Genomic DNA, 15,503 nt, shown 5'->3' on the forward strand with positions numbered 1-15,503 from the left:
CATGGGAAAACAGTTTTCTAATTTTGATCTTCTGAAAGTATAATTGTTGATAGTTGAAAAGAAGATTGGAGCTTCCTGTGAGACAGAGGCTTCATTTTAGAATGTCTCTAATATGCAGCTCTGTGACCATTAGCATATTGACTGTTCTCTTTGTCGTTTTGAAGGAGGCTGTGAAGGAGTCAGTAGCTTTTTTCTCCTCTAAAATTCCTTTGGGCTTGCAGCGTTAGACTTGAAGTTGATGATATTTATGTTTTTCAGAATCAGGAATTCAGCAGAGACAGCACATCTCACTTTTTTTGATTCCTGTGGAAGAGAATGTGGCCTAAGTGAACATACTAGGATATGTGGGAAACTTCCTAAAATCTTAACGAATAACAATCATAACTTTGTTTTGCAAAACATCCTGTAAACTATCCAGAATTGGCATCTTTTATTTCAATCCAGCAGTATGAGTGGTGTGTCAAGTTCAGAGTCCAGGTGCCATAGCCATAAGGAGTAAGGTGACCCTGTTTAATCTGCACCTGCCTCTAACTCAGTTATGTACATAATGATAGCACTCCTTAATCATCTCAGCCAAGGTGGTGAAATGATATAAAATATGCTGGCCTCATTAGTAAATATTTAATGCTCATATAGAAGGTATTCTGTGAATGCAAAGTGATTCATATGTAGGAGGGTTTAATTGCCATCTGTTTGAAAAGACCCACCTAAGTGAGCACAGGCCTGTTGTGTGTGATTAACGCAGTTAACCAGGATGTGTGCTAGCACAGAGACACATGCTCCAACCTCTCACATTGTTTAAGAGTCAGAAGGAAATTAAATAGCCTGTCCCAAACAATGGTGAATAAATTACTTGACACCATTCAGTCCGAGTCAAATCACAGAAGGAATCAATTGTAGAAATTTTGTGGGGAGATTGCGCTGTCTATGCAAATTCTATTCATGAGCTCTCTGTATCATTATTAAAAATATTAACATACATTGAAAATCACGGTACTTGTCCATGGAGCCAATTTTTTTTAACTTTTTCATTGGAAACTTGAAGCATTGACTGTATTTTAGATAATAATTCAGGGGAATAAATACACATGTTATAAGAATACAGCGTTTACTGTCATGCAAATGAGACTAGACCTGTTAGTTCAGTGTATTGATGTAAATAAAATTAGCCACCTCTCTCATGCAGATGAAAATGAGAACAGGTATTTAATAGCACAAAATGTTAGGATTTCAAAAGAGGTGTAATAATTTTGTGTTAAAAGCCATGCCACACCTTTATTAAATTGTGTTACCTGCTCATAATTCAAGCAATGTAAAGTGAGTATTTAGCATATGAGAATATCTAGGGTTCATATTTTTATCCTTGTTGAGTGTAAACAAAAGTAACATTCTGATTAAAGAGCAATTGCTGCAGCAAACAATCCTTGTCATGCACAATAATAATCACTTTGTCGTCCTTCCTGGGCATTTACCTTATGGTGACAAGGGAGAAGAAATGTCACTGCACAGAGGACAGGCAAAAATGTTTGAGAATCATTTCTTTTAGTAAAATATGAATGCTTGTGACTTCCATCAAAATAAGTTTTCATTATGTACTGAAAAAATAAATTTATCTGTGAATGCTTGGTTACAAATCTGGTAATTCTATGAAAGCTTCCTTGTGCATTTAAGAGGAAAATTAACAAGAGCTCAGAATTGCTTTCTAGAAACCAAAGCAGAAACATGCATCTTTTCTTGCAAGCATTAATTTGTGCTTGAGCATTATGTGGCAGTTCTGATAAGTGAAGCACTCATCCCTTGCTGATGGAATTATCTCTCAGAGAAGCTGCACTCCAGCGTGTGAGGGACCTGTTATTTTAGATACCTGAAAGCCCATTATGCTTGTTCATTGATGTGGGGGTTCTGTGGCAGTCTGTCTGACCTCCTGATTTTCCTGAAATACTCCATAGTCACAAGGAAGCAGCTTAACAGACACTTAATTAAATAGCAAATGCACAAAAAAGAAGAGTTTAGGTTTTGATCTTTAGTGTTCTGTAATGAGCTGCTTTTTCAAGAGGAGCTTTGTTTGGTTGGTTGGTTGGTTTTGGGGGTTTTTTTGTTTGTTTTTTATCATTTGTGTAAGTTTCTAGAACATCAGGAGGAGACTGATCTTGAAGAAAAATGGATTTCTGATGTTTACTTGCCATAAGCTTGACACATTGCCTTTTTCATTCAGCAATTTCTTTGGGAATACACAGCAAATATTGGAAGAACTAATAATGCATTTGACTAAGCTGATTTAGTGATAGTCAAATCCTGCCATCTGTCCAGAGTTCTCTAAGAGAAGTCAGCTGTTCCTTGTAAAGGCTTTGTAATTTTGCAGTATGTGATGTGCCTTTATTAATCTACACACCCTGGAGTCACACAGTATTTATGATGAAATCTCCATTCCAGTGATACCACCTTTCAATCAACTGGGGAAGAGTCCAGAGGCAGTTTCAGCCTTTAGTATTCTGACAATTTCAGATAATGGATGGTGGAAAACTAGGTCTTACAGTAACTTTGGCCCTTCCAGGGAACATTTTGCCTGCAAAACCCACAAATAATAGAGCATAGAGCATTAAGTTGTGTTGGTGTTTATTTGATGTTTTGGAGGTTTGTTTTCAGTGTTTTTGTTTGTTTGTTTTCTTTTTGCTCTTGTTAGCTACAGAATTCCCTTTTTTTCGGGATGAGATGGAAAAGTCTGCAACTATAGATTATATGAATTTGAAAGAGGACTCAGAGTTTTGGAAGAAAAGATAATTTTTGCAGAACCGTTTCTATATCAGTTCTATTAAATTGTGCTTGAGAAGATACCCATCTAATCAGAAGCATGCTAGCATACCTATGGCAGCAATCATATGTACTCATTGATAGTTATCATATTAATTAGCTTCAACGTGCTTTTTTTTTTTTGCTAAACCAGTGCCAGTGGACGTGTTTGCCTGTCCAAGGGACTGACTTGATTGCTTATTCAAGCTGCAAGAAAAAATTAACTGTTAGATGTTTGCATGCCGACAATTTAACAGCCCTTTGTGTTATTCTTTGTTGTTCTGTATAATAAAAGACAAGTTTAGAGTATCAGTATGAAATAAGAATGCTCTGTCTCATTTTTTTCCTGCTAAATCTCTTGTACCTTCTGAGATTATATGATATTTTTTCTATGAACTCTGCTACTTATGAATTTTCTGTTAGAGATCCTCTGTTTTCCTACCTCTTCGCTAATTTCCAAAAAGTTAACAGTCAAAGCACAATAACATAAGGAGTACACATTCTGTGGATGAATAGAAGTGGATAATAGTGTGGTTGCATGGAGGGAGTTCTTTCTTATTACTTGAAGGATTTTGCCTAGGGCAGTGCTGAAACTGAGGTAAATACACCCTGGAGTTCAGGAAGTTCAGTTTCAGTGATAAGTTCAACCTGACTCCATTAGCTTTTGGATCTGTAGGGGACAAACTCCAACTCAACCCCTATTCCTGAATGTCTCTATTCACTCAGAAGTTCAACATCCACAAGATAAGAAGTGCAGATACACAGGTGATGAGAATAAAAGATATAAAATGTAGATTAAATGACAGATGGAAAGCATACAAAGCAGTTCAGTCTCTGAAGTTTTCCTGTGGTTTACAGCTTTTCTTTCACTGCACCACTTCAGTCCACACTTGCCGTGATGCATTTATGAGTATTGAATAAGTTCAGTTTGGTGTTTGATTTTTGGAAAGCCAAGCGACATGAGACTTTAGTGCATTTTTGGTTTTTTTTCAGATGAACAAGGAGAGCTTTAGTGGGCTGGTTAAGTATCTTAATATAATATTGCATTAATTTTGTGCTGCATTTTTTCTTCCATATTATACTTTTGGTATTGTTGGATATAAGTAACTTCCTTTGACTGAAGTGGATATTCACAGTGTTTCATGAAGAATGTTGGATTTTTTTTGTTTTTGTAAAATGTTATGGTTTTACTGGATTATTAAACCATCTTAAGCGAGAAAGTTGTTCAAACAGACCTTTTGTGTCTGTGTGTTTCTAATTGATGTCTAGTTTTTTTACATTTCTGTGTGACTGCGTTTGGAGGCTCTCTAAGATAAAGTTCCTTGAAAATCTAAGCAACATTATTTCAACAATAACATGCATTACTGGCTGTGGTTAATTTTAACATTGCCTAATTGCTTGTTAATCAGTTTTGAATTTGGTCAGTAGTCAAAGAAGGCAGGAACTCAAGTGAACTAAACACTTGATTTCACTTCAGCAATTCAGTTACCAGGCACCAGTTTCCCAATTTAAAAGCAAATGTTGTTTTAAATGTAGCCATTAAGAACATGAGATAAGGATTGAAACACAGGATCAGTAAGTTTGTTTTCAAAATGCGAAGAGATTTAAGGTGAGAAAAATAGTTTTATATGAATAAGGTGAATGCAAAGTGTTGCTGCCTACTTTGCTTAATACACCTGTGCTCTTCTTTCAAGTACTAACTAACATTGAGTCATTCTAACATTCTTTCTTTGAATGCACTTAGGAATATTGATCTAGTTCATCTAAAGAATTATTATATGAAGTAGATAATGTTTTAACATTTAAATTCTTGTTAGTCACTTTATACTTCACATGTATCAGACCCCTAGAAATTTATACTTGGGAAAATAAAATCATTTTGAAAGGCTTTTTTTAAAATGCAGCTTTAGCTGACTTAATGCAGATGAACATACGGAATTTTAAATGAACAAATAGACAGTGCTCTTAATCTTTGTTTGGTCCTCAATCTCTCTTAGTGCCTTCTGTTATTTTGTCTCTCTGCTGGAAGCAAGAACTGCTGTTCTCTGCTTGTGAACATGAAGAAGCTTCATTTATTGCAAGAGAAGGGAGAAGAAATGTGGTGTCTCTCACAGGGTTTCTAAAGGCTACTCAGGGAAAATACTAAGAGTAAAGCTTAACTGGAATTTTAGTAAGATAATGCATTTTCAGTAGGTCAGTAATAGGGCAGGTCATGGTGGTTGGTAAAGAAATTCCCTGTAACAATGTCTTTGAGCATTCAAATATCATAAGGCTTATTCTTGCTTATGCACAGCAAGATCAGCAGAAAACAATCTGTTGAAAATAACATGGGGGCTTTTTTATTAGTTTCTACGTTTTAGTTAATACATACCCAAATAACTATATTTTCTTCCTTGCACTTCTGTGACTAAATGATTTTCTGCACAGGAACATTTAACATGTAGCTTTTTATCTAAATCACTTGACCTGAGAAGTTGAGGCATTAAACAAAGCAAGGTTTGCAGCTGAGTCTTGAGAGTGTGCAGCACTGTGTGCTTTCTTTGGCAGAGAGGATCCTGAGTTGGTCTTGGGGCTCACTGAGGCAAAAGGGGGTTTTGTTAGTTTTGTACTTTCTTTTGTTTGACTCGACACAGTGCAATTTATTTGAGCTTTTGTTCCAGAGTGAACTTTATAGCAACTGGTAAGTTTCTGTGCTCCCCATGACCTACCAGTGTGAACATTTTCATCTTAAGCTGTTTGATTTTGTCTGCCAGTTACATGTCTGTAATGTCAATCATGGGAAGACAAAGGAAGCTCCAAGATTTCTTCTTAATAGCATGAAGGAAAGAATGATGTTCCAAGCTGAACTGTTGGATTAGCCTTTAGTGTTGCTGTGTGCTGTAGCAGGTGAAGCCCAATGCTTTTATTTACTGAAAGGAATTGCAGAGGATAAATGAAACACACAGATGAAATTAGTCCAAATTCTAAATGTGTATTTCATCACTTCCCTTTCTTCTATTAACCAGTGCTAATTATGAAGCACCTGTAATGCTTTTAGTACTTCACCCTCAGCAAGAAGTGAAGGTTAAATAATTAACTAGGACAAGGCAAGCTGTTCACTTAGTAGATTAACTCCTGCTTCATTTAAGAAAGTAGGGATACTCTGCTAAATTGACAAGTTTTTCTCTTCCACTTGGTAGTCCCTAAGTCTGGAACACCCTTGTCCAAGTCTTCTGTCACTGCTTCTCACCTGCATTTTACCTTTACTTCCAAGCGTCCCTCTCCCGCTTTCTTCCAAAATCCTTTATAGTTCATTCATTAACTTCCTTTATTTCTCTTTCTCCTTAACCAAAAAGTTAATCATCTGCTTTTGCAGGTGTGTGTTACTGCCTCTACACAATATTTGTTGATTGTCAGTGTTGCTAAGATGACTTTCTGCTCCAAATGTGTTCTTTCACAGACTTCTGCTCTTCTGCTTGTTCTTCTGCTGGTCCTAGTGGATGATGTACTGCTATCTGAATTCATTATTTTTCTGCTGTGTATTTCTAATTGTGTCTTTTATCTTCCTCTGTTATCTGGACCTATGATACTGGCGTTATCTTCAACTTGCACCCTTTCCTTTCCTCCAGATGCTTGCCAAATCCTTAATTGCTGTCTGCTAAAAGCAGCCCTCTCTCCTCTGTTGCCAAGATGGTAATTCAGGTTCTGTGTTTTTTGTATTGGGTTGTCTTGGCTAATGAAAACTGCCTGCCACCTACTCTTTTCTTGGCAATGATGGGAATTATTTCTTCAGAGTTTTTTGAAAGACTCTTCTCTGGCTGCGCTGTGGTTTTGGGATTGCCATATGTTGCTTTTTGCTTCACCTGTGACCTACACATTCAGGCTATCTTCTTTCTACTGTTGTATATCTGAAGCAAACACTCACTGCATAGTAAACAAGTTGCTCCATCTGGTCTGTTTAGGAAGATGTGACGTGCATTGTTTGCTTTGAAGGGAACTCTTACTAATGTTTCAGGGAACATAGATGAGAAAAACAAGCATATATCCTTCGACTACATATTTCAAACTCCTTTGCTATTTGCTGACTGAATCAATACTTACTTTGGCATATACTTTTTAGCATGTCAGATTACACTTTTTCTGAGCACGTTGCTTGTCCTTGAATATTTGAGTATTTCACTTATATTCTCAGAGTGAAAGCTCCATGTAATTCCTAAGTCTTCCTGAAATGTTTCGTGCCACTGCGAATGGAGAAAATAAATACAGTTGAAAGTGCATGAAAATAGTCAAGTAATTGTGGTCTCTGGTCCTTGGCCACCTTTTTGCCTTGTAATTTTCCAAAGAGCTGTTCTTCTTTATAATTTTTGTATTGCTTGCTGTTGGAGTTTGCTTTAAATCTACAACTAGTAAGGCATGTAGAAAACTAGTTCTTTTCCCTTTTCTTCTTTCTTTTTTTGTTTGTCTGTACAATGACAGAAGTAATGTCCTTAATGAACTTTGTTGGCCAGAATGATGACATCCAGCATTACTTTATCATAATAGTTTTAGCTTTAATCGTCCAACTGAATGTACTCAAGGACTTCTGTGATTTTATTTAATAAACAAATTTTTTGTTATACTGAATTTTTCTTCAAAATTCTGCCAGCTTCAAAATTTTGTCAGCTGTCATTCAGATTCTGGTAGAGAGAGCTAGTGCTGAACCTGATCCTGGCTTTCTTTATGCAGAGTCTGGTGCTTCCAGTGCACAGCATGAAGGGCATTTGAACAGTAACACTGTGTGCTTATGGAGAATCAGCTGCACAGTTATGCCTGTAACATTTAAAGCATTGGAACTGGGAAGATGAGTTGGTATGCTATCTGTTTTTCATGTTTTGGACTAATTGCTGGATGAGAAATAAAAAGTTAATCTGCAAAACATAGGTAAGGGTTGTTACATGAGACAAAGGGAAAAAAACCCATCCTATTGTGATGGGGAGAGTTTTGCCACTTATTTAGAGGCATTATAGCAAAATTATTTTTCAATTTAAAATACTTCGTTCTCTTGCAGAAGGAAAATGTTTGTTTAAAAGTTAAGATCTCTTATCCCTGGACTCCCAGCTTTCAGGAGTGTTGCCTGCCTGCAGCTCTCAGATCCTTCAGATGTGTCTTGTTATGCTAGTTACACATGCAAATGTAGTAGCAGACTTCACAGTTTAAAACCCAGACCAGGAGTAAACAAGTGTGTGATGAACTTGTGGTTCTCTGAGTTGCCCCAGTGACTTAATTATATGGACACTAAAGCAGACAAGATGAATATTTTGGTGGGAGGAAATAAATGTTCTCATTTTAGAGAAAAAAAATTTTAAGTTTGAAGACATCGGGCAGATTGCCTGGTGTGACATTTGGAATACATGGAGGAGCCAGCATAGAATCTAGATTGTTTAAGCCTTAATCACAAACCCCAAGGTCTTTCTTCAGATTTAAAAAACTACCCAAAATAACAAGCCCATTACTTTAGTGCCAAGAAAACTAATTGCCTTGAGAGACATTTCTTCAAGATAACTAGGAATTTTCTTTCAGGCTAGGCTATTCTTTATTTTCTGTGTCAACTTCTTAAATACTTTAAAATTCTGTAGAAGTAGTAGCCCATTCTCTTTAAAAATAAATTTATTATCTTTGAGGTTTATGCATGTAGATGTTGCCATCCTAGTACAAAATCAGACTTTACTTTCTATTGTTCACTTTCTGGAAATAGATAGACTAAGCTTTGTTCCTACACAGAAGACAAGCTTACCCCTAAATTTCTTGTATACATTTCAGTCAGAAAAAGCATTTCAAAACATATAGAATGTTTGGAAAAGATAAAAATGAACAGTTTCATAAAAGGAAAAAAGCAAACATGTGGAATTTGAAGTAGGAGTCATATTTAGATTTGAATAAAGGGAAAACATGCCAGTAATAAAGGATAGAAGCATCAAGAAATAATACAAAATAAGGAAACTTCTTTACTGCAATGTTTGGAAAGGCAGTGAAACAAATGAGGTCTGTTATAATTTAAATGTGGATCAAATAATATTTAGCTTTGCAGTGTGGTATTACTATAATAATGAGTGGTAGGACAAAGAACTTGAACAAAAACTTCTGTTAGACATGAGCAAGCTTGGGGTCCTAAAAATAGAATTTAGTTTCACACAATATGCTTCAGAGGGCTGGCATAATTTTTTTTCTTGCACTTGTACCATGAACAAAGATATAATCATTAAATCTAGCCTGAACCTCACTGTGAATTTATAGTGTAAACCAGCATTTTTGTGTTGTTCTATCATTTGAAATGTCACATGGAAACCCAAAGTGTCAGACTAATAAGATTCTGTGCGCTTTCCTATCAGTAGCTTGTCTTTTTCTTTTTTTTTTAAAAAAGATGGCTTGTATATGTATGGAGATCTTGGTTCTTCAATCTTATGTCTGTGTGAATATCTAGATTTTAGCAGACAGTGGGCACTGCAGCAGATACACATATACAGTGTCTTGCATTTCTTGGCATGGAAACTTGAACATTATGGATTAGACAATTGCATTTGTATGTTTGTTGTGTTGTTGTTCACTGATTGAATTTGTGTGACACTGGGGTTTTTGTTTGACACGGCCTATTACAGATTTTGTAAAGTGTCTGTGAAAACAAGTTTTCAAAAACCTTTCTGAATAGAAGGTAGGAAAGTGTTGGCTGCTGTTGTTTTCCCCTGCTAAATGACTGCAGGAGCGAAGATCTAGTTATGATCTTGCAAACGTCATTTAAGAGCATGCCCATCCCTCTCAGTTACCCAGTACAACAGGAACTATATATTACTTTTTTATGATTCATTCTGTTGAAATTATCTTGACTCGCTTCTACTCTTTTAGATCCCTTTCTCCCTTAAAATAATTATTTTCTAATTACTTTGCTTGTCACCTCTTAGTGCCAGGTCTCTTTAGCTCCTCCATGAATAAGGATCCTAGTCTGTCCCTTTTGGTTTTGCTTTCTTTAAAATTCCTTTTAAATTGCTGCAGTCTGCCTCTGGAGAACACACTCCTCAAAGCCTTCTTCTTGTTGTCCACCTGCATGTGGAGTATCTCTGCTGCTCCAGAGAGTTCCAGTAACCGAGTGTAGAGCTGTCAGTGGATTCAAATCACACAAACAGAGGAAGCAAACCCCACATCTGCAGAATCCTTCCTTGTAAAGGTGATGAGTGGCTATTTAAACCATGTTGGTCCTGTTTGTGTTCTAGGCTAATTTCATTGCTGTCCCTGTCTTGACCCAGTTTTGCTGTGGCCCCAGGGGCTGCAGATGGCAGGAGTCCTGAGCATCATGGTGCTGGATTTCATCTGCAGAACTCATGAGGGTATCCTGACCTAAAAAAAAGTCTGAGCAAAAGAATCAGATATTAATGCATACAGCAGTTGTCCTCAGCCAGAAATCCTGCTAAATTCTGTTTGCCCTAAGCCTCACAGGTGCTGCCATCGTGCCTTCTGACAACGCCTACAGTTGCAGAGAGTCGGGATTCTGAATGTACAGTTGACTCCTACAGGCGCTGTATCTCCCTTAACACCTTGGGCCTGTCACTTGTTCTTGGCCTCTGACCTCCAGGACTCTTGTGGGCGCTGCGTCCTCTTGACACTGAAGTGGAGGAATAGCTCATGCTGCCACACAGTCCATTTTAGTGCTGTAACTACGTCACAAAGTCTCTGATTTCCACAGCTTCTTCCATTACAGCGGCAGACTTAAGAATGTCTTGCAGAATTTCTAGGATCAAGAAAAACAGGCATTGTCCTTTTCCAGCCTGCAGAGAATACTTCTGGGTCATAAGATGCTAAACAATCTGATTCTTATATCATGAGATTGAACGATGTAACATCTTACTGAGTTTGTACCTTTGGCAATATTCACTAGTGTTTCTTTCAATGAAGTTTGGTATTCCTGTTAATCACAATGTTATTTATGAGAAGACATTGAAGATCCAATGACAACTGTTCCTGTACAGACAATTTGTGTTTTTCTTGTGGACACACATCTTTATGGGCTTTATAGCTTGCTCTGAATGTGAAAATTTGTTTTTTAACATTCATGGATCTGAGCCCTTCATATTATGTTTGAGATGTTTTGTCTCCACTGCGGAGTGAGTAACTGTGGGGGGTGCCCATCCCTACTCAAATCCTTTTGACATGGCTAATGTGTTGTGCCAAGACAGATTCTATTAGCTGTGGTCGTGTTGGCATTGCTGATTGCCGTTTATTTCATGAGCCTTAACTGCATTAGAGTTAATGTTGGTAAGGTTTCCAGCACTGACTTCTTCAGCATGGGCACCAGGAGCTCTGCAGCTTCATTAACTGTGTGACATTACTGATCACTCTGGCAGCAGTGCTGTTTGCCAGTGGCTCTGCAGGGCTCTGGGTCCTTGCATGCATGAAGGCCTCTGCATTTTAATGCCTGTGTATTTATTTGTGAGACAGCGCTTGAAATCAGCCAAAGCTACAATGTTAAGGAATCACAGAATGATATATTTAGAAGGGACTTTTAAAGTGGCCTCTGGTCATCTGGAGTGGATGACCAACATGCTGAAGGCAATACTAACTTCAAGTTAAATGTGGTTGATAAGGACCTTGCCTAGCTGCATCCAGGGTTGGACATCCCACAACCTCTTCAGGAAATCTGCTCCGCTTTCACCACATTCCTTGTGAAGAATAAATATGCAGACAGCCACCCACCCAAACATAGAAAAATAACTTCTTAATGTAGCTGTAGTTACTTGAAAATGTAATTCGTGGGTATGAGTACATTCTTTCTGTCTTGTCTTTAATCTACCTCCACTAGTTTTGAATTGCTTGTTGAGAAATACTGAGGGCATGGAGGTTAGTGCTCAGAGCAGAGTATTGATGTGCCAGCACAACATGAAAGACAAAGGCATGAGCTCCATCTTGGAGTACTCTTGAAGCTAGAGACATTCAGTTATCTTATTGAAACTTTGCATTAATATTATTTTCTGGATACAAAGCTCATATTTTATTATTTTATTTTAAGCAAAACCACATAGGAGTCTTTTTATATATTTATTTTTTGTCTTGGTGAAATAGCACACAAAAGAAAGCAGAGACGACACATCTGTGTTTCCTGTGAGGAGCAGTATGGTATTGCTTGCTTTGCAAGCATGTAAGAGAACATCAGGAATTACTGTGGGTTGCACAAGGGAAAAATGAAGTGGGGCTTGGTAGTTTTTTGTTGAGTAGATATGGTAAGCAGATATGTGCTCATTTTGAATATGTAAATGTCTGGGGTGGGATGAAACAATTCCCCTTTAAGTGAAGTGATGATTTCAAGAGTCACAGAGCCTTGTGACTGATCACAAGTTTTAGAAGAGACTTCAGTTCACTGAACCTAATGTTACTTACATAAAGTTGGTTGTTACTTAATAAGTCCTATGGATTGTAACTTTTAAAATACCCAACATGTGTTACCATAATGTAGGCATTTTCAAATGTTATTAAATGATCTTGAAAAGACTGTTGGGCTGTCATTGTTATTAGACAGCTGGATATATTTCATTTTATGATTTAGATTGTATCACTGTTTACCTGTAGTGAAGCCAGTGATGAAATGTTTTCCAAACATATGAGCCTGGATAGTTTTTGCATAAACTAAGTTTTTTGTATATCCTGGATCTTTCTACTTTTGTTGTATACATCCTTTTTTATCTTCCATGCATGTCTCAAATTTAGATAGATCTTGGACAGAGATTATTTATATAGATTTTATATACCTGAGATTGTTTAATGTTTCTTATAGAAATGCAGCTGCCTAACAACAAGTAACATGCTATAGACCTTTTGCTGATATATATGCCTATACAGATAATTCAGTTTTAAATAAGAATGCTTCAAGATAAGCAACTGTTTTCCAGATATTAGTAATGTTTTCTTATCTGCTCATTTTGTTAAACCTAAACATACGCTGTTTGGAACACTTTGGTGGTTTGTTTGCTCATGTTGTCATAATAATTTATGTAAAAAAGACTAAATCCCCATGTATAAATCAATACTTTTTATTGCTCCTTAAATGCTCTGAGTCGGTGTTATTTTAACTGTGCATTAGCCTCATCAAGTATTTGATGGAAAGAAAGTTTGGTTGTTTTCCAGGTACAGAGAGGAGAGAGAAAGAGAGAGAGAGAATCTAACACATGGGAGTCCTGAAATATTTTAATAGCTTGGAACACCCACGCTGATCTCGCATAGGGAGATGAGGTGTCAGAGACGGCACAGGCAGGTTTCAGGGAGGAGGTGGAATTGTTGCCCTGGCCTCACAGACTGCCAGCTGACTCACAGAGTGTCACTGGGCGTGTAGGATGGTCAGATGGCTAGGAGGAATGAGCCAAACCTTCATGTTGGCATGTTGGTTAGTTTGTCCAAAGAGAGCCAGAGGTCCTTATTACAGAGGACAAATAGGAGGAGGATCCTTCTGCTACAGCCCTTCTGTGTGCACTGGGGAGCATTGCATTGTGCCACCCAAAATGAGTCTGCCAGTGCAGGAGTCATGGCCACCTGATACCCAAGACTGGCTTGTGGATGTGAAAATCACATGCATGTTCAGTATTTTCTGCAGTACTTGGTGTAATTTCTTTTACAGGAAGTTCTTGTTTATTTGTTACTGTTGATGGACCTAGTTGGTGTTAGTTTCATAAACGATATTGGATTAAAAAGGCCATTGTTCGCTCCCACAAACACATCAATGACTTGATTACAAACATTTTCCAGGATATTCCCAAATACAATAGACTTCATTTAATTAAAAAACGAACAGAACAAAAATGAACAATGTGGGCTTGTGAGTAGTCTCATGAACAGTTATGAAACTAGTGTAGTGAGCAAATTGCCAAATCTTTATTCTGCAGGATGATGTTTTTTTTTTTTCCTGAAGAACATGACTTATTTTGTCTCATAGGTCAGAAAAACTCAAGATGAATTAAGAATCTGATGCAGCTTTCTCACAAATGAACTTTCCAAGTTCATATATATTTCAGTTATGTCTTAGATATCCTAGGTCATGTCTGAGCACTGGATTGTTCTTTTTCTTGACTTCAGCCATCTGATTTTTCAGTAATATTTTCTTTTCTGATAGTTGCCACATATGTTTAATAGAATAATTCACACTTCTCGCCTGGTGTTTCAGTATTTCCTGGTACCAAAGCACAGTGCCCCATGCCAGGATCCTCTGCACACACCTCTGGTACAGGCATGTGTTTCCCATGGCCAAAGCCAGTTCTGCTGTGCTGCAGTAGCCTTGGTTCACCAGAGTGTGGAAACAGCCATGTCAGAGCTGTGAAGAAGCCTTGTTGTAGGCATTCCACCTCCTTTCTCAAGAGGAACATTTAAGCTGAGCCTCTGCATTTAGTCTCTTGAACTGTGCTGCAGCTTGTCCTGTGCCCAGCCACATCCCTCGTTGGACCTGCCCCACGGGCTTGGCCAAGCCTCAGAGCTGCCTTGTTACTGTTGGATGACTCTGGGCATCACGGACTGTGGCTGACCCTGATATCTCTCACCAGACCTGCTCTGCTTTTCCTGTTTGAGTATCTGTGCCTGCGTCCCTGGTCAGTGAGGGCACTGCCCCTGCCTCTGTTGTGGTCAACCTCTGCTCCTGACTCGCCTCCTCCTGCAGAGGTGGCTGCCCTTAAGTGCTTCCTCACACGAGTGCTTTTACTCATTCAGGAACAGGGAAGCGTGTTTCCTTTCCCTGATCACAGCATGAAAAACCAGTACAGAAAATACAGACACACTCAAATGCTGAACTTTGAAGGTGGGTATTCATGCACTTCTTTTCTCTCCCTCTAGCAGTGGTTGCCAACACATGCATGTTGAGTACAGGTTTACACAGAATACAGAAGTTTTTTAGGTAATGTTGTGAATGATCTGGAAAATGCATACCTCTACTGCCTCATCTTTTTTGAGAGTACCATAGTGGGGTATCAAAGTAAATACTGAGGAGTTGTCCTGTGTTTGTCCAAGTGGTTACCATACCTTAACTTCTGGCAGGAATCAGCATGCCCCAGTGTCTGAGAAATTAATTCCAGGTTTGTTTCAGTATTTTACATCTGCTTCCCCTCCCAGGCCAGTGAAGATATCATGGTGACAGTGCCAATATCTGTAGAAGAGCCACCAACCATTCAATTGATGTGTGATGTATGTGGCCATTGTGAGCTAGTCAAAGTATAAATTTTGATTGCAACTGGGATCATTGTGCCTGTTTTCTTGAAGGTCAAAGACTATTTTTTGTGATTTGAGAGAAATTCCATTGTAGAAAGCCAAACATCTCAATTGTTTCATAGCAAATTATATTTAGAAAGAAATATTTTCCCTGTAACTTCTGAGGAGAGAAATTATGGCTTATTTTAAGTAAGTCTTCTTACGAGTCAGAAATGAGCAGTCTTAAACTTTCAGGTCAACAAAAAAATTACGATAAATGCTAAATCTCCTCTGATACTCCAAGTGCCCTCCACTTGCTTTCGTTAGCAGTGTTACTACCACACAGTACTGTAAACGCAGTTTTAAAGCAAGCTAGTACATTTTGTGTCCCTTCTCTCTCAAAGAGAAGGTATTACATGCAAAGAGGGAGCTTCACTTGCTTTAAAGAGGAACGGTAAAAGCCTTACCTTTCCAAAGATGGACAACAAAGTCAATACTATGTCCTTTCTCCTCTTGCAACATCTAAACTGGGAGCAGTTTTCAAGAAA

The 15,503-nt window shown here is 37.9% G+C and overlaps 1 protein-coding gene across 1 annotated transcript in view; it reads left to right on the plus strand.

Moving 5' to 3' along the window:
* The window catches only part of SPIRE1 (spire type actin nucleation factor 1), a 121,002-nt gene that overhangs the window by 13,783 nt on the left and 91,716 nt on the right, over positions 1-15,503 (plus strand). Inside the window, 1 exon segment of the mRNA XM_062500890.1 lies at positions 3,914-3,941. Within this exon segment, the coding sequence (XP_062356874.1) occupies positions 3,933-3,941 (9 nt within the window). The 5' untranslated portion in view covers positions 3,914-3,932.

The sequence above is a fragment of the Cinclus cinclus genome, chromosome 1 (assembly GCF_963662255.1).
Source record: "Cinclus cinclus chromosome 1, bCinCin1.1, whole genome shotgun sequence".
NCBI lineage: Eukaryota > Metazoa > Chordata > Aves > Passeriformes > Cinclidae > Cinclus > Cinclus cinclus.